This window comes from Puntigrus tetrazona, chromosome 23 (assembly GCF_018831695.1).
Source record: "Puntigrus tetrazona isolate hp1 chromosome 23, ASM1883169v1, whole genome shotgun sequence".
Classification (NCBI taxonomy): Eukaryota; Metazoa; Chordata; class Actinopteri; order Cypriniformes; family Cyprinidae; genus Puntigrus; species Puntigrus tetrazona.
The window spans coordinates 5,037,526-5,062,573 of NC_056721.1; the positions used below are offsets into that span (position 1 = coordinate 5,037,526).

Below are 25,048 nucleotides of genomic sequence, written 5' to 3' on the forward strand. Positions count from 1 at the left end.
AAACATTGACAGCCGATCAGAATCAGTCCTTCAAAGCATACCTAACCAGCATATGCAGTCTTTTTGCTCATTTTTCTTATTTTGCCTAAATATCGTATTTTTATATTTAGTACTGTCCTTCAGAGGCTCTAAAAGATAGTGCTTAATGTTTCCCAGAGGGCAAAACAAGTTAAATTTACCCTGATCTTCAAAATCAAAACATTTTAACCCACTGGAATGACATGAGGGTGAGTAATTTATGACAGATTTTTTTTTTGGTTGAGTTATCTCTTTAATCTTCAATCAAATAAGACGTGTCCGTTAAACAAAAGCAATTTAGTGGCTTCTTTGCACGCCTGCACTATAACTGCTGCCATTCAGCTGGACCATCTGAAAAATCACTGTTATTCTGTTACTTTAAACTGCCTGTTTAGTTTTTTTTTTTTATAACAGCATATACTTACACAACTAATGCTGCCCGAGGGAATCGCTCGGTACTTTTGAAGCAATGTTTTCTGGTACAGAATTCACCAAATGCAGCTTTGAAGCCTTCATGGTCCAACATGAGGCTGTGGCCACAATTGTGAAATTTCTGGCAGACATAAATTCAGCACCAGACGCCAGCTCTGACCCCAGACATCAGCGTGGTTCGTCCAGTGTACTCGGACAGAGAGTGTGCAAGAAAAAAAAACGACAGAACCAAAAACAAGTTTGTTTTTTCTACCAGACCTGAACTCTTGTCGAGGAATGCTGGTTGTGGACTCGTTGTTTGTCTGTAGGGAGACGAAGAGCCAGTTAATCAAATGTTTTTACTGGCTGCACTGCCTCGATTGCCCTAAGCTATGCTGTTTACTTTCTTGATTATAGTTTTCATTTGTTATTTTGCTCATATTTTGCTCGTCATTATAGCTCCTTCGCAGATTGTGGTGTGCCGCACCGAGTGAAGAAATTCAGCCTCCTTTTGTATCCAGCAGCTTGTGTGTGTATTTTGCTCCTGGGCACGTTGATCATGTTGTTTATGAGTCTTTCTGAAGAGATCTTTCTGACGAAGAGGTGTAAAGAATACGTTTTACTGATATTTATCCTCATGAAATGAGTCTTTTATGTGCATGTGTGGATAACTGTACGGATTTTACTGCTCCCGGCCCAGCTGTAAATTGTCATTGTGTGATGATTCTGGGCCTTTTCGGTTCTTGACAGATTCAATAGAAAGGCAGGAACTGGAGGAAAGCACCTTTGAGACTCTTTCTCTTCTTTACCATTCACACACCCACATCTTACATAATCATTAGAAGAATTCCCGACTTCTTCTTGGGAATAAATGGCAGCCTGCTCTGACTTCTAAAAACAGCTAGATCTTTTTTTTTTTCTCTCAGTTCCCCCTTTTCCAGATGAATCCTGTCATGCTTCCAGCAGCCTCTCCAAAACCTCTACAGTGTCATAAAGAAGCCGGCCGATTTGAGTTTGGTTTTCCATGACGCTCAGGAAATCATGTGTTCTTTCATATGTTTATTCTTGGGCAAATATTGTAGAAAATTGATGAGATCTTAGTATTTTTATGTTTTAACTCTGCAGTGACCCAGTGGCCTCTACTCTTTGCTCCGGGTCATGGCACCAGATCCAGCTCTAAATCCCTACTATATGAGTGCCCTGTTCCAGGATCAAGGCCGCTTCGCTATCTTAGACCGCACTCATTCATTCAAACCCACACACTCACACAAAGATTACTTTAATCCTTGTAAAATAATTTCTGCTTTTACAAAGATCACGTAAACATAAAGCCGGGAAACAAATAGACAAAATCTTATAGCATTTAATTTTAGGTGTCACTCTTTTCTCTGTTCTCTTATGGTTTCAGATCTACTCTGAAATGGTTTTATAATGATCAGTGCTTGAAATTAATCAAGGATTGAGTTTTATCTCAAGTTATAGTTGACATAAACTTTCTTGTAATGGTTATTCTGCTTTGTTTTTTAGTAAAGTAATATTCCGGGGAGGCTAGAAGTGTTCGACACAATTATCTCAAGAGTAGAATAGAATAGAATAGAATAAAATAGAATCAATAGGGTCAATATTTGGAACATTTAAAAAGAATTAATACTAAACGTAGAATTGATTTATAAATCTGAAATGTAAAATTCTCACAGAAACCCTTTTAGGGTTTACAGCATTGTTGTCATGCAACAAAAATGTAAATATAACTTCACACAGAAAAGATTAATGACAGTTTTTCTCACAAGGAACAGGGAAATTAGTTTAACTCACAAAATAAAAATAACATGAAAATTGGACAGATTGTGGATTTATGATATTTTTTTCCATATGTCCCATCCTCAGTGTGAGTGTTTTGATATGTGTGAATGTGCCCTATTCACCTCCATTGTAAGCACCACGCAGTTGTCCAGAATTGTAAATGTAAATAATTGTTTTGATATTTATGTCACAAATCCTGCTGCTTGAACTTGACTTGTACTGAAGCTGGAATATTCCTTGACATTCTTTCTGCTAGCCTTGAACGTGCATTGTTGCGCTTACTCAGCACTGACCCCCTCACCTTTAAAGACTGTGGTCCATTGTCGAGTTTGAAACAAGTCAGGGTGGTTTTGCTGGTTTCCGCTTCCACTGTTTGCTTTATCTCCAGCCTGTGCGCATTTGCTCTAAACATTAGGCTGCTGTCTTGTGATCCCGGCAAACTACATTATGCACACAAACACACTTAAATACACTCTCTAGCTCTCTGCTGAGTTCCTAGAAAATGTTAGCGGTATTTACGGCCACACCCAGAGTGGTGGATTTAGAGTCGCTTCGCCTGAACCACAGGGTCCAAAAAAACCTTGAAGCCAAACTAGATCGCAGCGTGATTTGAGCGCCAGGGCCTTGGATTGAGGGTCAAGGTCTACTGTGTAGGTGGAACAAACCATGAATGAACTACTTGAAATCATCTAGTGTTTACTAACACCTACGAGCTCACTTGTGGATTGGCCACTTCAATTTTGCTGTGTCTATTGCGCTGTTATTCATCTCGTAACCACATCACAAGACCGTTTCATCCCAATATGACATGAGTTAGCGTTTCAGATACAACTTCACATCTGTGCGATGCTGTGAAATTACACCGTGCAGAGATTGAAGAAACACGTCTCTGCCGCAAATTAGATTAAGACAGCGTGGTTTCACTGTTGATTCAGCAGGTTTGGCTACTCACTGTGATTACTTGCCCCCATAATCTGATTTGCCACAGTATTATGGGATTACAATGGGTGAGAGGGCAGTCTGGATTTACATATAGTCAGTGAGCAATAATCATTGACCCGGCTCCAGGAGATCAGTGTATGGGCCAAGCACAACCACGGTCAGATCCAATCACATCGCCATTGAGCTTACTAAGATGTCAAAAGTACTTACTGGAAGAACACTGCTAGTAGTCTCGGCTTTGGTGTAATATTTACTGTGAAACAATAAAGTAAATTCATATAATAGTTACAAACAAACAGCTAAACATGCAATTTATTTTAAGATGTTCTTGCTACATGTACTTACCATTATAATAACAATAAATGCATAACTATGCAGAATTACATGCAAGTAACCCTAAGCCAAACCAGAATACTAACTGTAAACATACAGTAAGCATATAAAGTTAATTAATATTACCCAGTACCTCAATGTATAATTACACTGAAATAAGAACACTATAAAATAAAGTATAACCAAATTTCTATTTGCAACTTTTGAAAAAAAAACATTTTTTTTACAGTCTACTTCAAGTCACCGTGTTTAAGCTCCCATGAGTACTTGCTTGCATGTGAGAGCGGTAATGTGGCTGTGTGCATGAATGGTCAAATGCACTTCTCGGTCAAAATGCTTGTCTTGGCAGGATATTAATGTAAACGCAGCCAGTTATGTCATAAGTGAACGTAATCAAACGGTCAATTTTATTTATATAGCACTTCATGCTATAAAAAATAGCTTCAAAGCTGCCGCGCTCTTCAGTTTCAACAATTCATTTTAAAAACATTTGAATGGTTAACTTTAGTTTCCTTTAATACTTAATGCATCATATAATAACATAACCATGAAAGCTATATTACTAATTTGAGCAGTTTTTGTATAATATATATATTATTTACTACTATGAAACAGATTTAAGCTAAGGCTGTTTTCATTTAATTTTGATTTAATTTATTTCACACTGTACTCATTCCTGTATCTTTCTTTTTATTTTAGTAGTGTTTCCTTATTAGTTTCTTGAAAACTTACTGTTTAACTGCTAAATACAGTAACTGATTTAATTTCATTTAATTTGTTAATATTTACAAAAACGCTTAACCTTTTGAATCTTTTGTTGTGATCAAATTGGTCCAGAGAAACATAAAATGTTCACTTGAATCGATATAGACTATATTTTATAAATTGCTGTATGATATTTTGGTTTCCTAGGTAAGGTTTGTTCTAGTTTGCAGCATTACTGATGCATTTGTGGTGCAAATAATGCTTTGATGTTTGTTTGCGAAATCTTTTCGGGAGATGTTTGCATAGCACTTTTGGGTCTTTTCATTGTGATCCGCTGCGAATGTGGGGATTTTATTCAGTCGTTTTTTTAATGCATCATACATGCTGTAGCCTTTCATTGGGAAAAAAGTCCCCAGATTCTGGAATGTAATGATTGCAATAATAATATAAAAAAAAAATCCACATAACTTTCCCTCTAGAAGCCTGAAATGAATCACTTAATACTGTGTTTTCAGCTAGTCCATGTTTCTGTCATCGAGTCTTCCACAGATTTGATTCCCTCTGCACTTCCCCAAACTGTGCACTGATCTAAATCTGTACAGCCGGTCAAAATTCATCTTGATGAGAGAGAAGTTTATCGCTCCAGCTGCTTGAAATGAGCCCAACAGCCCTACTGGCACCATACATAAACTTCATGAGCACAACGCTTTTAAATGTTTATGTATGCTGTTAATTATATGAAATACATTCATAGCCTAACATACTTTTTCTTGAATAGCTCTAAGAAGTGTACTTTTCTTCACTGAATAGTAAGCAAAAACTGCCTAATGTTCCCTTTTCTCTTGAGTAAAAAGAACGAATGAGCTCCGAGCGCAAAATCCACAAAAATCCACACGGATGCTTATTGGCGTAACTAGAAGTATTTAAAGCAATAATTTTCTGCAGTCAGCTGAAACCGAACGAACAATTGGCAGAAAAGCTCAGCTGTGTGTTTTGTGTGCCTACAAAAGCCCTTCATGTTGATGTTTTTGAAGCTCATATTTAGTGCAAAGCTGTATTTACTGTGTGTACAGTTCAGCATAATTGTGCAGCCCAAGGAAGGAAGGGATATAGTGAGGGAAGGGAAGTGAAAGAAAGAAAGAAAAAAACCCTACATATTACATTTAGCTCAAAATAAAAAGACATTCAGATTCCCACTGGGGAAAAAAACGAGCTGTGGTTTCCAGGAAACTGAGCTTTGGTGCTCAGGCCTGCTGCCACAGGTATCTAAAGTTTTAAGATGCTTTTGTATTTTCGTGTCCTTTTTAAATAGATGTTCAGAGTGAGGTTGCTCATTTTTGCCATTTGATTCACACGTGGCTGTAAATTTACCACCAATGTGTGTATCTCAGGGTAACGGTTCACGCTGTTGAACACTTTTCAGTGCAACTGTTAAAAATACCATTGGTTATGCTGCAAAAAATACAAAAAACCCCAACAAACTTCAAGTCATAAGTTGTGAAAACTATGTCACACCTGGTTAAGACAGGCTATGTTTACTTGAATATTAGTAATCCAGTTATTTACCTTATTCTGAATCGGATATTGCTGTGCTAAGTGTTAGACCTTAGAGACCCAGTGTAACAGCTTGCACCAGTGAAAACGTCTTTTAACAGTTTTGCTCTTAGAATAGCAATTACTGCTATTCGCGCCATTATTTAACGCCCTCCGAAAAAGCATGTCTTTTCGTTTGCATATCATATAACATTTCGTTTGCATATCATATAATTTGCCAAGCCGTGTTATTTTTTTTATTCGAAACCTAGGATTCACGACTCTATCAGACCTCATTTTTTGGGCTTCAGTTCTTTACAGCGTAAGCTACTGTGGCTTCTTTATTTCTTTTTTATTGGTGTATTGTGTCGGTCGATATGTGGATGAGATGTTGCGTCTGTGTTCTTTAATTTTCCGCGCTCTTAGTAAATAACCAGCAGAAATTTCCACTCCCATTTTGAATTTGCGCTAATTCGCCCTGTTTAGTAAAACCGGCCCTCTTATAACATCAGTGTTGATAATATCACACGCTTTAAAGTCATGATAGGAATATTGGATTGGGAACTTAATAGGGACTAATTGAAATTAAATTCCCCCTTAAATTCTCTATGAAAATAAACATATGCCGCAACAATAAGCAGCTTAGATGATGAGTTTACTTATAATATTGGATGAGCAGTGATTTATATTCATTGCTCATGTGTAATGTGGTTAATATACAGAATTTCAATAATTAGGGCTTCTTAAGACTCGTAATGTTTAATCAATGTTTTTGGTCTTTATAGCGTCCATCACGGTTGTTTTCATATTACACACCTTCATAAAGAAAATATAAAAATTCATATACAGGATCTGATTTTGTTGCTGCTGCCTCATTCAAGTCAGTTTTTGCTGCAGAATCAGACATAGTAATTTTAGATAAAATAAATGTACTTTATACTTGTATTATCATATCATCATAAATTGGGGGGGGGTGTTACGGTGTAGTATTGCAATAATTTGCTTGGCAATATTGTATCAAGACACAGATGCCAAGTATCGATGTTATATCAGGGCCTGCGTTTTGGCAAGGGACTGTGAGTATTGCACATAATTATTATTTCTGCAAGCTCAGCATTTATAATGCAGGAAAACAGATTAAATCAATAATCTGAACTATTTTTGCCAAATTCTACTACATCTTCCTCGCTCTCTTTATTTGATCTTGGATCAGTCGGAGAAAGCTAAATGAACAAAGTATTAAATAAATAGTGTCAGCTTTGTCTTCCTCGTGGTGTTTGTAAGCATTTGTTTTTTTTAATAAGAATGTATGGATACGGAGATGGATAATAATAAGCAGACCGTGTTTCATGTATCGTATTAGATAAAACAGATGTAAACAATGCAACATCTGGATTTGAATGTGTGTTATGGCATAGTCAGCCGGCTCAAAATATTTAAAATACCAATAATGTTGTATCTGGATGTGTATATATACGCATAAATAAACAAACAAATTATTAGAGTTTATGAATTTGAATTTTACTTTGAATAAAAAAAAGGTTTTTGGAATCGTGAAAGGCTTTAGACAATGAAACAAAGTGCTCTCTTGCAGATATTCGCCCTGTAGCAGAAAGCACTCTGTTCGGGTCTCTCTCTCTCTCTCTGCGGGAAGTGGTCTGTGAGGTTTGCTTAAGGCCTGTTTGTTTGATTAGTTCAGCTGTTTCGTCTCAGATATTTTCATCACTATTTATTCCTGTACTGTGTTTATACACTTGAGCTGTGTCGGCTGGGGACGCTGAGTGGGGCCCCAAATACACATTTAAATTCAGAATTAGACATTATTCCCATATGGGTGGATTAAAACAGGTCTTTTTGATTGTGGTCAGATACTAAAACTGGAGCACACAACTGTGTTCCTTATTATGAGCAGATGCATTTTGATCCATTTGACTCCCTTATAGTTTCCCACATTTAAAGTCAGTCGTGATGCACCAGAGAAGCTTGATATGTTTATGGATGTTTATCATTGTTAATATAGATCATAACCTGAGGACCAGTACACACTGAGTGTGATGTGTGGTTAGTTTTTTTTCAGTGTCTTATTTTTGTCAATCACCTTAGCAACCACATAGAAACAGTCACAACTGGCTACAACAGCCTAACAGTACATTAACAACCATTTAAACTGCAAAGCAATATTCACTGCCTTCAGCACACCCTAGAACAACCAGCATAGCAACACTTATTACAGCTTTCTAACCATTTGAAACACCTTGGTAACTTCATAGCAACACTCTCAGCCTACAACAACACCCTAACAACATTACAAATGACTTTGAACACCACATGGTTACTATGGCTTGGGACACTTTAGAAACTCCAAAAAAGCAGTCCCTTTTGTCCAAACACCCAAACAACATTTAGTTAGAACAACTCAAACTACATTAAGAACTACATACATTCTTACAGACAGAGAACATCTTGGAACACCTAAGCTACTGTATAGCAACACTGTCACCCTCTAAAACACCCTAGCAACATGATAATGATGACTTGGAACAACTTAGCAACTGTATAGTAACACTGTCACCCTCCAAAACACCCTAGCAACATGATAACGATGACTTGGAACAACTTAGCAACCGTATAGCAACACTGTCACCCTCCAAAACACCCTAGCAACATGATAACGATGACTTTGAAAAACTTAGCAACTGTATAGCAACACTGTCACCCTCCAAAACACCCTAGCAACAGGATAACAATGATTTGGAACAACTTAGCAACTGTATCACAACCCTCGCATTCACCCAAAGCACTGAAACAATGAAAAGGGTTGACCTCGATGGGCATTAAATTAAAATAACCCAACTGTAAACTAACCCAACCATAAACTTGCCATATTTATAACGTCTTAGTCCCTTCGTTTGGCCCTCACAGGTAGTGAAACGAGTACACACACACTCTCAACAACAGCCGATGTGGGGTTTCCCCTCGCCTTCAGATGGAAATGAAAAACTCAGAGATGGCTTATTACACAGTTGTCTCTGAGGCCGTCAAATATGTTGCTAAAGCCGCAGCTGGGAGTTAGAGCAGCATAATGACAACAACATCACAGAAACTGTGTTTAAGGTCATCAAGCTGTGAAGTCTGTGTACTGCAGTCAGATGAGCTACAGCACTGCACTTAATTATCACTGCGAACTGTGTGTGTGTGTGTGTGATTAAACCCCTAGGCTTTACAGCATTAATGTTGTTCTGAACGTCACCTGAGTTGTCAGGTTAGGTATGTTCGTGTAAGCGTGTCTCCTCTCAGAGGTATTAGACAAGGCTTGTTTTTGCCCTGTAGTGTGTGTGTTATCAAGGGCTTTTCCTTTGATATTCAGATGCGGATGAAAAACGTTTATATGTACCGCGTCCACTCATACACCGCTTTAATCGGCCCACAGAGGACTGCTCTCAAACTTTGTTTATGCAACTCGATAGCCTCCATTTTGTTTGGTTTGCTTCAACACTCAAATGGCAAAGTGTCTCTTCGGCCTCTTTGTGCTCAGCCAGTCTGTTGATTAAAAACGGACATTTTTTCATTTAAAAGCTTAGATTTTTTTTACAAGTTCAGAGGCTTTTCAAGTCGAAGCATGTGAGGATGTTTTCCTTCAGACGCGTCAAACTAAATTTGGACGTGTGAGGAAGTGGTGTTTTGTCATGTGGGTGTGAAGTTCTTGGTGTATCTGCTTGTCTGTTGTGTACTAAAAACTAACGTGGCTTGTCAAGCATTAGTTAGTTTAGCTGGTCAGCTGTCTGGTCTCCCAGCTAGGGATTGCAACTAGTTGCAGATCCTTTCTTTCCACCAGAGAAACGTCTGTCAATAGTGTGGGACCATTTTGAGTACACCAAGAAGGTGTCATTTAAAAATTGCTCATAAAAAAATGATGTTAAAGAGCGAATATATAAGTGATGACGCCTGGCTAGCTGCACATTGAACGATTTTAATGCACGACGTGAGGGACCACCTGACACGAAGCTACGGCTCGTTAGCTCAGCATTTACCTTAAGTTAATTGTTTACTTCAATTAATTATTCAAGTGCCACTTTCGATCTCACAAACCAAAATGATAGATATAATTTTCTCAGGCAACGTGTAAATTCATATGAATTATTAAGAATATTATTAAAATGAATAGACTACGTAGGCCTATAGATGACAGTTGATTATAATTATATTGCAGTTTATTTCCATCATTAGTAATAGTTTCCCCTGTGGAATAAAAAAGTTAATATTAGTAATAATACTTTTTTTACTAATTTCAGAACTAATTTTTCACCATGTTTCCAAACTCTCTACCCCAGGTCCAAAGGAAATGTAAAGAATGTAAAAACTGAATACTTTTGTGATTTCCATTTGTAATTTTTAAAAAGGAAATGCTGTCCTGGATGTTTACAGAGCAGGGGTCACGTTCTTAATCCCAATAAGAGGGATGGACTTTTGTCTTTAGTTTATTACTATTTTGAGCGTTCGTGTGATTTCATACATTAGTATTGTTGTGAAATGAATAAATGATTAACTCTCCATAATTGTAAAACCGTGATTATTTCTCAGACAATAATTGTACCAACAAAATCTTTGCATCCCTACTCCCAGCCTGTTTGTAAAACAAATATTACATTACATAAAAAATCTGTTATTTATTATTATTATTATTATTATTTATTTATATCATTATTGTAATAATATTTGAAAATATGACTGTTTTTGCTGTTTTTTGGATGAAATAAGTGCAGCCTTGGTGAGTCGAAAAGAGACAAAAACGTTGCCAAATGTATTGACCCCAAACTTGAATGGTATGAACCGAACGTTTAATAAATCAGATGTGAACAGACATTGGCAGGAACACTTTGCTTTTTACTCAGATTTTTGTTTGGGAAAATTATAGTGAAAATATGCAGAGGGCAGTTTTTTATTATTATATGGTATTACATTAACTTACATAAGTGTGTGTGAGAGACCATGTGCATTTCGAGAGAGAGAGAGAGAGCACTGAGCTCAGGTTTAAAGGCAGTGCAGTTTGTTAGACACACGGCAACTTGCATAAGAAGGGCTTTTATAAATCACAATGTTGTGTGCTATTAAAGTCTAGTCATCTATCATTCTATTGCTGTACTGGAGACTTACCCTCTGGTAAACATGGACACTGTCCCACCTACCAGTGTGTGTGTGTGTGTGTGTGTGTGTGTGGATCTGGAGTGGAGCGGGGCATTACATAACAGTGTGGTGGAAAACAGGCGGAGACTAACTGGGTGTGCTGGAAAGGGGTGGAGACGGCTATAATTAGTGAACTGCACAGAGAGACAGAAAGAGAGATAACAGCATGCTCTGGTGCTGATAAACATCACACAGGAGCCAACTACATGGGGAAGAGCTGAAGCTGAGATATATATCGCAATATGAGAAAAAAAAAATTAATCACATTTTAGTAGAATATAATATAAAATATGTATTTTAAACAAGATCTGAAGCAAAAAATAAAATGGTATGAAATAATGCTACATAAAACATATGCGTATAAAAAAAACAGCAAATGAGAAAGAGAAAAATAAAATGCAATCTAAAAGAGGTTCATTCATAATAACCCCCTGCCTCTAATTCAATATTTGTATTTTTCTGTCTATATTTGGAGCGGTTTATTTTTGTATAGCTTTATATATATATATAGAATTTTTTTTTTTTTCTAAATATTTATCCCATGGTCTGGCTGATTCTGATTGGCTGGCAGGTATGCAGCGGTCACATTTCTTTGCTGCACAAGTAGTTCCAAGTCAGTTTATTCACGGTTCCATATTAATGCGCTGCTTTAATTGATGCACACAAACCCCCCCAAAAATCATTAAAATAAACGGGATATTGCCGCTCCGTTTCATCTCTGTGTCTGATATGTAGTGGACAGAATAACAGCCACTTCTCCACCATCGGGCCGGCCGTTGCGTCCCGTTCCGATCCGAGTCAGTTAGTTTAATTTTCCACCGATAACAGATTCAATTCAAATGCGTCAGTCGTTGCCGTGGTAAGACAAATGTTTATATATTACATGATGTGTACATAACACTGATGATGGAGTATGATCAGAAATTCTTCACATTTTATTGCTAATTTGTGGTTACAAATTAGCCTTTAGCAAGCTACGAGGAAGCCAGCAGCCAGGCGACAGACAAGTGACAGATCCTGAGAGACATCTAAAATCCTTTAATGCACGGCTAGCCGTTGATTATGCTTGCTTAACATGTTTTAAATATACCAATAACTATACGCACAAAGCACAATTTAACTTACTTTTTTTTTTTTGACCATTTGTAGATCCCAATTTGAACACTATGTGTGATTGTTATAATAATTGTACTAATAGAGCTGTTGTAATTACATCTAGCGCACACACATGGTGTCATAGGCTATAATGGATTATGGTCTATTCGATCGAACCGTCCAAGTCCCTATTATTTAGTTTGTTTCAGAGATTTTTTTTCAGCATCACTACTGAAAGTTTTTACTCATCCAAAAAAAATAAAAAAATAAAACACATTATTCTGCTTGAGTTTTTTTGATGAATAGAAAGATCAACAGCGTTTATTTCAGAGAAATCTTTAATGTCACTTTTGCTCATTTTGATGCTCCTTTCTGAATAAAAAAAATGCTTGTTAAAAACCCATGCCAAATTTCAAATAGTATAAAACTTTATTATCGCACATGTATTTGGCACAGTTATCGGTGCTTTTAGGAAACGCAAGTAAGTCGCACAGAAAGTGACACTGACGAATCTCTGCTAAGTCCTATAGCGTTCAAGTGGACCTTAATAGATCATAACACACTGCTGGATCTCATCCGTGACTATCCGTCCATCAGCATTGAGCAAGAGGGGATGGGGGAGGTGTAGCTCAGCCCCGCTCTCGGGAGAAAGTGAGGGATGGAGCGAAAACCAGGGGCTGAATGGGGGAGAGGGGTCACGGGGGGAGGGAGACAAATGAAAACACATGTCAGAGAGAGGGAGAAAGATCATGTATGAAACGCTCGCTGCTCACGTGGAGCCGCGGTCGTTTCACATCTTAACATGTGCTCCAGAAGTGAATAAAAGAAAACACCGGCCAGCTAGAGGGAGGAATGCTGTACGCTTTCTAACTCTGCCAAGGTCGTACGCCGTGGACTTTAGAGCAAGAAGCAAACATGCTTCCCACACACCGTATTCAAAGGCCCTCTCTGGTTGACACAACAAGGACGGTCGGCCTGCGTGTGTGAAACCTCTGGGAAAAAGCGCGCAAACAAACACGCAAGAATGTAGAAGAAAGGGCATTCAGATGTATCCTGGCACGCTGCTTTAATAACTAGCTCAGATGACTGGTTCTGTCATGCATGCTGTTGTTTTCTCATGCTCAGTTTGATCTGAGGTCAGGCCGTGGGACTGCAGCTTGACCCTTCTGCTCTCTTCTCACAGCGGCTTTGAACTGTTTCTGATAAAGAGAGGACGCGCCTGGAGCAGCGTGTGTGTCAAAGCATCAATATCACGGGTTATTTACAAGCGAGGGCGGTGCATGGCATCTTTCGTATGCTGTCGATTAGCATTAGCATCACGCTGCCGTTAAAGTGTGACACCAACCACAAATAAATGCTATATTGTATTTTATTTTGTTATCATTTATTTTTAGCAACATAGATTTTAATATTAAAGATATTTAGATATTTTAGTAGTTTTATTTGGAAATTCATTTACAGTTGAGGCGAAGGCATCTATTTAAAAAAAAATATTTGGAGTGCTAAATCCATGGGGAGTTTCATATTTGTTCATTCACATTCAAACAAAAATGTATTTTTGATGTGATTATTGATTGTAATATTGGGAAATAATATTATAACAGAGAGAAAAGTATTGTAATACTACAGTAAAATAAACATGTAATAAAAATAACTGTATCTTTCGCTGTGCTTTCTGCTAGAATTCAATGTCAGTATTGCTAAATAGAAAAGTTCATAAAGTTCAAAAACTATTTTATTTCATTGTGAAATTATTTTCAAAGTGGTAATGTTTTTATTTTTTAATAAATTTTACAGTAAAATGCAATGCGAGTAAAAACCAAAATACATTTTTACCTATTTTATAACATCTTAGGATAAATCAGTCAGTATTTTCTGAAAAATGTCTTATTACTAAACCAGAATTTCCAGATCATCCAATATATGAACATGAATCATAACTTAAATTGTGAACCATATTAAAGGAGCGGTGCTGTTATGCACACACATATATATACTTATCTACTTTCTAAATTCATTCTTTTAATCTTATAATGAACACTTTATTGATGCATGTTTCATTCGTAAAAAACCACAGCACCAAAAAACCCCAAAACCTCAAACTTCAGATGTGCTTAAATGTGAGTTTACTTTGTATTTGCAAACTGACAGACAAGTCAAAATTATTTTTAAGTAAATCTTGTCATACAGGGGTCCTGAATCAACAGTCGGGACAGCATTGTGAGGATAGCTGCACTTCTGTGTCACACAAGGGGTTGAGTGTCTTCAACACACTACAGGAAGAAGTGTGTGTGTGTGTGTGTGTGTGCGTGCACGCTGCTAACTTTAGCGTACCGCTCACAATGTTCAGTGCTTATTGTGCGCTTTTCTGCAGGCCAGATAGCTTTCCTCTGTCTGGATCTCTGCCAAGCGGCGTGACATATCTGCTTCCTGAAAAACACACTGAACCAAACAAAGACAAAACCAAACCAATGCATGAGGCAGCGCAGTGAAAGCATGGACGGCAGGAAGGCTCCGGATGTCTGACCACTAGAGAAAGTTACTTCAATAACAATAAAAGCCTCGCAAAATGTTAAAGGCATAACAACTTGAGGAAAGTTGAAATATTTTTTTTCAAAGGAAATGAATGCTTATATCCAGTAAGGCTGCATAAAATTAAGCAAAAGGGACTCAAAACGCTCTCGAACAATTTGAGGACAAAGATCAGGTGTGTGTGTGTGTGTGTGTGTGTGTTTGTCTATGTCAGTCATTTGGGGTGACAGTGCTTACCTTATTTACACACACCAACATGCGCACACACGCACACACACACACACACACACACACACACACACACACACACACACACACACACACACAGGTTGGTTATAAATAGAGAGGTGACCCACATCCACACAGTCCTGTAAACAGACACTCAAGAGAGAGTATGACAGTCCTCAGATAAATATTATATGTTTACTATCTACCCACAAACACAGAAGACTCATTCACTTTATATTTCTCACATTTTTCTTCTCTTCAATTGTTTTTTTCTTCATGCTACACAGCTGAGAAGGTTTGGGGTGTTTCTTGTAGGCCCTAAGAATAAATTACATTTTAAAACATATTACTATATTACTGAAGTGATGAAATATTTTGATGATTAGAAAAAAAACATGTGAACATGTTTGCTTCAGAACACGTAAAACATGTTGTTGTTATTAATAATAATTTAGTCAGATTTATTAATGTAACTGAAATGATTATCTTATAACATGATGAAGCAGAGATCTAGTCTCTCTCTCTCTCTCTCTCTCTCTCTGAGCTGCTGGCTTCACTCCAGCCAATAGCGGCTGTTCGTCAGTAATGGAGCTGCTCTCTGGAGTGCTATCAGGCAGGGCCGGTTCTGTTTACTTGAGCTTCTATCAGTGAACATGTGCAGCCAGGCCCTGGTTAGAGAGGAGGAGAAAACACACACACACACACACACACACACACACACACACACACACACACACATACACAGAGTAGGCCAGCAGGGCGGAGACTGAAGCTCGGATGCGTGGGAGTTGTAGCTGTGCTTCTCACTGCCTGCTCCATCACGCGCACACACACACACACACACACACACACACACACACACACACACTCATGTTGTGTTTCCATGTTTTATGGGGACTCTCCATAGGTGCAATGTTTTTTATACTGTACAGACTGTATGTGTCATCGTCCTAAACCTAAATCTACCCCTTACTGGCATTTTTAGATTTTCCAAAAATGTAATCTTGTATGTTTTATAAACTTGTTTCCTCACGGGGACCTAAAATATTTCCCCACAAGGTCAAAATTTACTGGTATTCCTATCCTTTTGGGGACATTTGGTCCCCATAACATGATAAATACCAGGTGCACACGCACACACACACACATTGTAAGACATTACACATAGCAGCTTATACATAAATGAAGTGTGTATCTGCACACATCTGTTCATGATCTTTATGACCACACACAGTTCTCCATGAGGTCCTCTGCTTTATCCAAACCTGATTAAGTCACATGGAGTCATTGATAAGTCTGACCTCTCACATGAATTTTTATCTGCACAGCGTTACTTTGTATGAGGTTGGAAAACAGTATGGCAATCAAGCAAATGAATAAATAAATAGTTTACTCTCATTTTCTTATTATCTTCCAAGGAACACATTTTTGAAGGATATCCTGGTCACTTTGTTTATTAAACCGAATAAAGACTGGTGCTTTTAGATGGTCTCTTTTCACACACAAATCTATCATATGACCGCAAAGGGCTTGAAAATATAGTCGTATGATCCGCTATTAGGGTACTTTTCTACTACCTTTGCTTTTTTTTTGAAGCTTGAAAGCTTAATTCCTCATTCACTTTCATTATAACGAAAATTACAGTTCGGCTATTCTCTTTCCTGTCCCACTGAAACGAGCACGAGCGACTGTGAGCGGCCTGCCCTACAGTTGCAGTAAGAGCAAGAACCTCGTCGCTCACGGTTTCGGTTCGTTTTGCTTCTGGATCAAACAGAATCTTTCGAACGAGCAGGTTGTGTTTCCAGACGCCTCTCGCCAAAATCTGTTTCCAACGAGCCACCACAAAGTCATCTCAGCGTCGCAACAATGGCACGTGACCGTAACGCAACGCAAACCACAGCTGCTTGCTCTCAGCCAATATAACCTAGAGCCAACCGAGAGGAAAAACCCAAACGGAGATGCTCTTCGATCATTCTTTTCCTCATTTCCTTGCGGGACTGGGGTTGGAAGCACGTTTGTTTTTCTGACGGGGGGGGTACGTGGCTACTGATTGGACCTAGGCTTGATTTTGGTCCACCGTGAGTCCACAGACGCTAGATAACGTGGCTCTGCTCGCGCCGCGTCACGCAGGCCTGTCGATGCTGTCGAGCGGAGTGATTAGAGGATGCGGGTTAATTCATCGCAGTTACTGCCGCGGCATTACACGCGCGCTTACATTCGACTTTAATGCCGGAAATTAGATTCCAGTAAGTCTCATTTATCTCTCGCACACATTCACAGATTTGCTGAGCCCCTCTCGGCGTGTTTATGAATGTGTTTGTGTGAATATGGTAACGCATGAATCATACAGCCGAATGCGATAAAGAGCTTTTTCGGGAAAAGCGTGGAGAAGCGGGAAGGCAGGAAAGCAGGCGGTGTGCGAGTGTGAGAGAAACAGAGTGGGAGGGAAGCGGTCGGAGAAAACAGTCTCTGATATCCTCCGCTCGTTCCCAAATCATTATGCGGATTTACTTTTGAAAGCTATTTATATATATATATATAAACATTTATGGGCATTTGTTAAGTTATAATGGATTTCTGTTTCGAACGCTGTTTCTGTTCTGGATAACTGTTTGCAACATTGAAAGTTTAAAAAAAAATCAGGGGTGTTTTGAGACGTTCGTAGGGCGAAGTTATTAAACGGGTCAAATTAGCATTAAAGCGGAGAGGAAGGAGATAGGAGAGGAAATTCTGCGGTTGATTTGCATTTTATAATGACCAGCTTAGTCTACAAATGGTGCAAATTACGGCCTGCTTTAAGACACGCTGTCTTTGAGCGTTACACAATGCCACAAATACCAGTCGACTGATGAGCGCGGATCTCAGAAAATCACCAATCGTTTACGTACTCTCCTCCCATAAAAGTATCGATCGTAAGGAAAACTCCAACAAAAGCGCATTACCAAGATAAATCGCAAAAATATCCATGCACGTGCTTGTCCTGCGCTAATTCTTTGCTCTTTAGTAAAACCTGACATTAGGCCTAGTTTTTTTTAATGTCAAATGAAGGTTTTCGGTGATGCAAGCTGATCGTAAATCTGGCCCTTTTTTGTCATAAATATGCTATATTTTGTTGTTATAATATTAGGTTTTTTTAAATCTTGGAATTGCTCTGTTTATTAGAGCCCCAGCACTGCGGTGCGAAGGTAAAATGCGAAGATCTTGGGATTTTGCCAGGGGGCGTGTCCGTGGCGGTGTCACAGAATTCAATGTCTCGCCATGGGGATAGAAGTTGTCATAAAAAGTCCTTACATATTACTGGTCTCCTTGCGTATTATTCCTATTTTTGCTTCGTCGCATGCATATTGCTCACTGCTCTTTGTCTTACTAAAGCCATTGGGTGGAATCATATACATTATCATATGAATCATATACATGTGTAATGTAGTAATTATAACTAATTCCAATAAAAAAGCAGTCTGTCTTGCCGTGTTCCAGTTCAGATAGCTGAGTGGATTGTGTGTGTGGGTGTGGCTTTTAAATAGAATTTGCTATATGCATATTCTTAAACAATACCGAAAATACCAGCATAATCCATCTCTAGAGTGTGTTTTGATCAAGAGTGTTCGAAACATACACCTACATATTCATTCTGAATGTGCGCTCCACTCTCTCTCTCTCTCTCTCTCACACACACACACACACACACACACACATCCTCCTCCTCCTTTCCACTTCTCTTCTTCTTCTCCTCCTCTCCACTCCTCTCCTCCTCCTTTCCACTTTTCTTCTTCTCCTCCTCCTCCTTCTCTTCTCTTCTCTTCTCAAAAATGTTTTATCTTAGCATGAATCTGTCTCCGTCATTCCTCTCTCTTCTCTCTAAAAACGAGGCAGAACTTCATATTTTATTTATGTTCCGTAGTCTGTCTGCTTCTAATCCACTACTTTCTTTTCTTTTCTTTTGCAGCGATAGAACGATTTTTGGAAGTTGACCCAGATAAAGGAAAAAAGTTTGACAGCCCTGCCAAGTCTCTGGGCTTGGCTTTCAGAGCGACTCCAAACCAGTTTGCTCTGGTTAGGTTGCCAAAGCAGGCGAAGGGGGGCAGAAACCCAGTGTGTGTGTGTGTGTGTGTGTGTGCTGGGCAGAGGGAGCATATTTCATGAAATTATGAGGGAATATGAGGGAGTGTGAGTGGGATTTTTTTGATTATATAACACAGAGACACAGCTTAGCATTGTGTCGGTTTCTGTGCTTAGATCAGTGCTGCTGTGTTCAGGGTGGAGAAGATCAGACGGGGGAAGAAGCTGATTCTCGTCTGATGCTCTAGCGAGGCTCAAAAATTACACAATTACCAGTGTTGAAATAGCTAGTTAAATTTTAAAGTGGTTCACCACCAAGAATTCTAACACTCTCATGTCTTTACGAATCCATATGCCATTGTTTTTCTGTTGGACAAAAAAAAGAGGTTTAGCAGAACATTCAGGCTGCACTTTTCCAGACAATAGAAATGAATGGGCACAAGGGTTGTCAAATGTAGTTTTTTTTAAAGACATGTGGCTTTTGAGATACCCATACTATAACTTTATCACATTGCTTCTGTACCAGTGCTATTTTAGTATTATTGGTATACTATTGTATTTTTGGTTTATATTAGATTATATAAAAGTATAAAAACAAACAAACAAAACATTAAAATATATGTATATATAGGCAGTATGTGTGTGTGTGTGTGTGTGTGTGTGTGTGTGTGTATATATATATATATATATATATATATATATATATATATATATATATATATATATATATATATAGGTTTGTTATGTTGTATTATTATTATTTTAAAAAAATTATATATATTTTAATTTTCATTTTAGTACTTATTTCAATTGATTTGCCAAAGCAACTTTTCCCATTTTCATCACTTATTTATATTTTTATCTTTAAATTTTTTTTTTTTACTTTATTTAGTTTGTTTTCATTTCAGTTAAAAATAAAAACGTGCACGTGACAGTCATGACACATTTAATTCTATGCAAATGTACAAATAAATACATTGAGATGACAAAAAAAAAATCAGGAATTAAAAAAAATAGAAGAAAACTAGACTAGAAGCAAAATCATTTCCGTGTGACGTTTTTTATAACATGCTATTTGTTTGATATTGTGTAGTTGTGTTTGTTGAATCAACACGCCACCGAACGCATTCACACCAGTCCCATCTCGTACAGTAATCTTATTTAAACATTTCTAATTTGCATAAATATTTAAATGCAATGTCTGTTAGCACTCGCTCGCTCTCCTCTCTCTCCGATCTCCCACAATCCCTCCGCTTTCTCTGCAACCCCGCTGTAACAGCCATCAATCGTGTGCGCACAGTGTACATGCATCTCACCTGCGAGCAAGACCCTAAACAGTTAACAGAGCGTTTCATTCAGCCGCGCACTAAATCCCGGTGTTGATTTACAAACACGAGTAAACTGTCTCCCACACACACGCTGAATAAATACAGTTGATAATCGAGCTGTGCTGTGTGGGCATACACCAGAGGCAGAGCGCTCGTGTTTATTACTGCACTGGAATTTTCCATTACCCGTGATGAGTTTAGCGCAGTAGGGAGCTGTGATACGGCCCAGAGAAGTGTTTACTGTGGGACTCGAACAGAGAAAACGGGCACTCCGGCTGAAAGAGAGAGAGAGAGAGAGAGAGAGAGAGAGCCTGGGCGGCCCACCTAACAGATGTTGATGTGAGAGTGCGCTTAACATCTGCCTCTGCTTGACGTAATTGGTTTTAGTTGATCCAAGTCTAAAGATGATTTGTAAACTCATTTCTCTCTCTCTCTCTCTCTCTCTCTCTCTATTTCTCTCTCTCTCTGTCTCTCTGTTAACAGGAGGCCTTCTGGTCTTGCTGATAAAGAGGTGATGGCCGCCGCCGTCCTGACCACGCTGTCCACCAGCCCGTTGGTGCTCAACCCTTCCTCCGGTGCCTCAGGTTAAACATCGCTCTGCTTCCTTCGCTGTTACCTGATAGATCCCAGAGTGCTCAGGTTGAATGACGGCTTGTCAAACAGGCTCTAACCCGACACAAGTGCGCAAAAGGACTCCAGCTTTTTCCATTTTGCCATTAACGAAGCCTGTAATTTCTGAATAATAGTTGTTTCTGAAGTTTGTGTTGAGTTTTTCCGTTTCAAACAGGAAGTCCCACCCCAAACTCTGGTTGAGCCAGTGTTTTCTGTTCATCCAAAATAAATTAGATTAAAAATATGCTATGTTTATATGTTATGTGTATTTAATCAAATTTATTTTGGATGCGATTGATTACAATTAATCGTTTGACAACACAAAAAATTCAGCTTATTTCAGTTTATTTGGAGAAAATTAAGATGCATTTATTAATCACGGATTCACTGAGAGGATCAAACGTGACAGTAAAGACGTTTATAATGTTACAGGAGATCTCCGTTTCAAATAAATGAATTTTTTCATCCTCATAGAATCCTGAAAAACTATGGTTTCTATGGTGGTTTAAAAACTATGGTGGTTTAATCACTTATAATAAGAATTATTAAATCAGCATATTAGAATAATATGGACACTGTTGACTGGAGTAATTAATTCTTTATGAAATTCTTTTAATACATTTATATATGTATTCTATTTTTTATATTTTAATTTATCACTTCTTAATTTGATCATGGTTTCTCTTTATTCCTTTTTTTTACACTTTACCCTGTACAATTAAACAGGCAGTTTTTTGTACTGTACCTTTAAGATTTCTAGTTATAAATGACCTTTGTTGTACGATTAGCTAATCTCAGCATATCACTGGTCATACGTTAATAAGCTCATGGTTGTGACGTCACAGTCACCATGATTTCTGAAAGGTCTTTTATTAGTTGCACAAATTTGTCTGTGGACAGTTTAGTTTCGTATAAATATCAGCACATGGTCATCAGACTGTTGTTTCAAAAGAGGAAGAACAATTCTGTTTTCCATTTTCTTTTCGACCCCCTTTAGCGTGATTAGAGGAAAAGCAAACTATTTATAAGTGCAGTGACTGTCCTTCCTTCAGCTCGCGGCTCTCAAAACCAAAAGTATGCTCAGAAGAAAAGACAATAGACATTGTGCAGCAGCAAAAAGCGCTTGAAATCTCTCATTGATGTTTTATTAGACTTTAAATCAAACACAGATTTCGCCCTCAAACGAATAGCTTACCCCAAAAAACTCACCCACGTGTCATTTCAAGGCCAAAGAAGAGTTTCGAGTAATGTATTGGTTGCTATTTTCCATGAAATGACACTAAATGGGCACGGAAGAGACTCATTTTTGTTAACTGGGTCGGTCGATTCTTCGTACGTAACTATTCCTTGATGAAGTGTAACCAAGATTGTTCTTTTAAAAGAGCAGGATTTTTAATGTCGACTCAACTGTGGCGAAAGCGTACTTGTATTGCGTTTGTTCTGACCTTTCAGAGTTTCTGGAACAAAATGAAAAGTGAGAGTTTTCTTAAGCTGTCACAAAACAGCGGCTGTCCCTCCGCGGTCCCTAACATTTGTGTCTTGGAAGGAACAGGCTGTTTTAATGGATCCTCTGAACGCTTTCCATGGAGGATTTCCCTCTCTTTGTTCCTTCAGTTATGGAGTCACTCTGTGTGATGTGATCTTAGTCGACCTTCTTTGATTTTATTTTGATTATATATCGTGCTATTTTAGTTGGCCAAATTAGTGATGAATTGATATTTTTGAATGTTGTTAAAACTTTCATTAAGAAAGAACACATTAAAGAGATCAAAAGTGATCTGATTTTATTGTATTTCTGATTAAATAAATGCAGCCTTGGTAAGTAAGGCTCACCGACCCCAAAGGTTTGATAAAAAAAGTTTAATAAAATTAGGCAAAAATTTTTTTAATTAATTTTAATACCTAAAAAGGTATCTTATACATTTAATAAAAATGCTAGAATTTTTTTTTTACATTATATGATCATCAGGAAATACATACTACTGCAAATAGCAGGGAAGAATGATATTATCATATTGGAATGGGTCGATATGGGCTTTAAATTTAAGCCGATTTGAAAAATGATGCCGATATGTCTCGCAGATAAGAGGAAATATATCGGTTTCAGCACCAGTATCGGCCATAATGAGTTGAAAAATATCGGCATATCGGCAGAAATCCAATATGGTGCATCCCTAGCAAATACTGCTAGAAAATGATAGAAATACAGGTTATTTACATTTAAATATTCTGAATAATAAACCATTTCCTGGATGAGTTACAGAAAAGTGAGTTTGACCCAGTGCATTAGTAAATAGTTTTTCTCATGTTCACATTTGTATAAGTCATTTTTCAGTGTCCCTTCGGTATGGATGTTTTCAGTTGATAGCAGACATCCTGAAATAATATTATATCTCATTACTCTTGCCTAGAGGACAACTTAAGTAAAAAGTGGCACAGCTTTCCCCCTCTCCATTACGATTTAATCTAGGACATTGGCCTTGGGATTGGTTTTTATGTGTTTTTCATTTGTGCGTTGTCATTTTTTTAATATCTTTAATGCAAACACATTGCCCTTCTGGGAAATTAAAGACTTATTGTACTGTATCAGCGTGGCTGCACAAATAACAGAGAGCTGTCCCTTTCCTTGCTATCCATCCCTTCACTAGAAAATAGATGAAGAAAGAACAACGCGGGGCTCCTGGTGTTTCCTAACGGCATGAGGTCTGGTCTTCATTGCAGCTTATTCTTGTCCACTTTGTAAAGTGACCACCGTCCACCGTCTGGGTTTATCTGAAATAGATTTTAGCGCATCGAAACACTGATGCGAGGAGGAAAAAATGGTGTGACGGTCCTCTTGTAGGATTGGGGCAGAAACCGTAAGGCTACTTTGATTGCGATTTTTCTTTTCCTAATACTGTTGTGCCCTTGAGCCGAGCACTTAACCTCTGAATCATCCCACTCCAGGGAGTGTGTTCCTGTAATTAGTGTACTGTAAGTCACTCTGAATGAAAAACATCTGCTGAATGGCAAGAGCACACATGCTGGAAGAACCCAGACTGTAATCCTAAGAGGTCAAGTGTCATGAAATGGGGGTGATTCGCCGGTTTGGGGTCATTTAATGTCAGCACAGTTTATGCTGTTGCTCAAGGCTATCTTTTAGACCTAGAGATTTAGTTAAGTTAGTTTGGTCGAGGTTATTGTTGCTGGACATTGTGAAATAAAAACAGAGTCGTATACGGCGGCATTTCACATTATGGTTACTTTTTTTTTTTTTTTTTTTTTTTTGAATATCGGTCAATCATTTGTTCTTCTAGGATCATGTTAGTTTCTACATTTACCAATGCATTTTTAACGTTAAGTGGTTAACGTTAATGTGTGTTTTACGAAGAACTTGAAATAAAGGAATATAGCGTATTTCAAAACGTAGTCTAGATTAAGAGATGCCGTTTAAGAAGTGTTAGGATGATTTGTAATTCGTGTAGATTTGAGCTATTTGCATTTTTTGTAGATCTATCGACGAACGAATCTCGCGTAAACACACGAAGCGGTTTATGGAAGCTGTTACCTTTTTGCACACTAGGTCATGTGTTGCATTTATAAAAAAAAAACCACGTTTTTCAGTAACACTGCCACGGGGCAAATTTACGCATGAATGAAACAATTCAATGGCTTTACGGGTTCGAGTGCTGCTGTGTTATTTAATCTTCAGCCGGCCGTTCCTGCGTGTTCACACCGACTCCAGCGAGACTGAACCGTATCCGTACGGAGGAATAACGTGGAGCCAGGTGGGTGTTATGGCGGAAATAAACCCTTGAAAGAGTGATGGGGATCTTGTATCACCCTGAAGGGGTTTATCCTGTGATAACAGCTGGCTGAATGTTTATTATCCTGCTTATTCCAGGGCGACTTACCACACAAGTAAATAATTGGACACCAATATTGATTTAAGTTCAAATATTTTATTAGCTCTTTAAACGCATCGCTTCCACAAAGAAAGACAGTTAATAACAAACAGCATTGAGTCTAGACAATGGTGTCGTTTTACTGTAAATACAACGACTGAGGCACAAGATGGCAGCTGTGTTTGAAGTGGCGTGACGGGAAAGATGCGGATAAGCGCTGTGTTATTCGGCACTGCTAATTACGACTGATGTTGTTGGGAATAACACAACTTGGATTGTTGTGACTGACCAATCAGAATAAAGCATTTCAGAGAGCCTTGTAATAAACGAGTGTAAAATACGCACAAACAAATCAATGGCTTTCACTAATGCCAGATTTCC

General features: G+C 38.1%; 1 protein-coding gene across 2 annotated transcripts in view; it reads left to right on the top strand.

The window, feature by feature from the left end:
• The window catches only part of slc2a4rg (SLC2A4 regulator), a 45,815-nt gene that overhangs the window by 7,768 nt on the left and 12,999 nt on the right, over window positions 1-25,048 (top strand). For both annotated transcript variants that reach the window (XM_043224037.1, XM_043224038.1), the window contains exon 3: window positions 20,655-20,755. In XM_043224037.1, coding sequence (XP_043079972.1) covers window positions 20,655-20,755 — 101 coding nt within the window. The remainder of the gene's footprint in view (window positions 1-20,654; window positions 20,756-25,048) is intronic.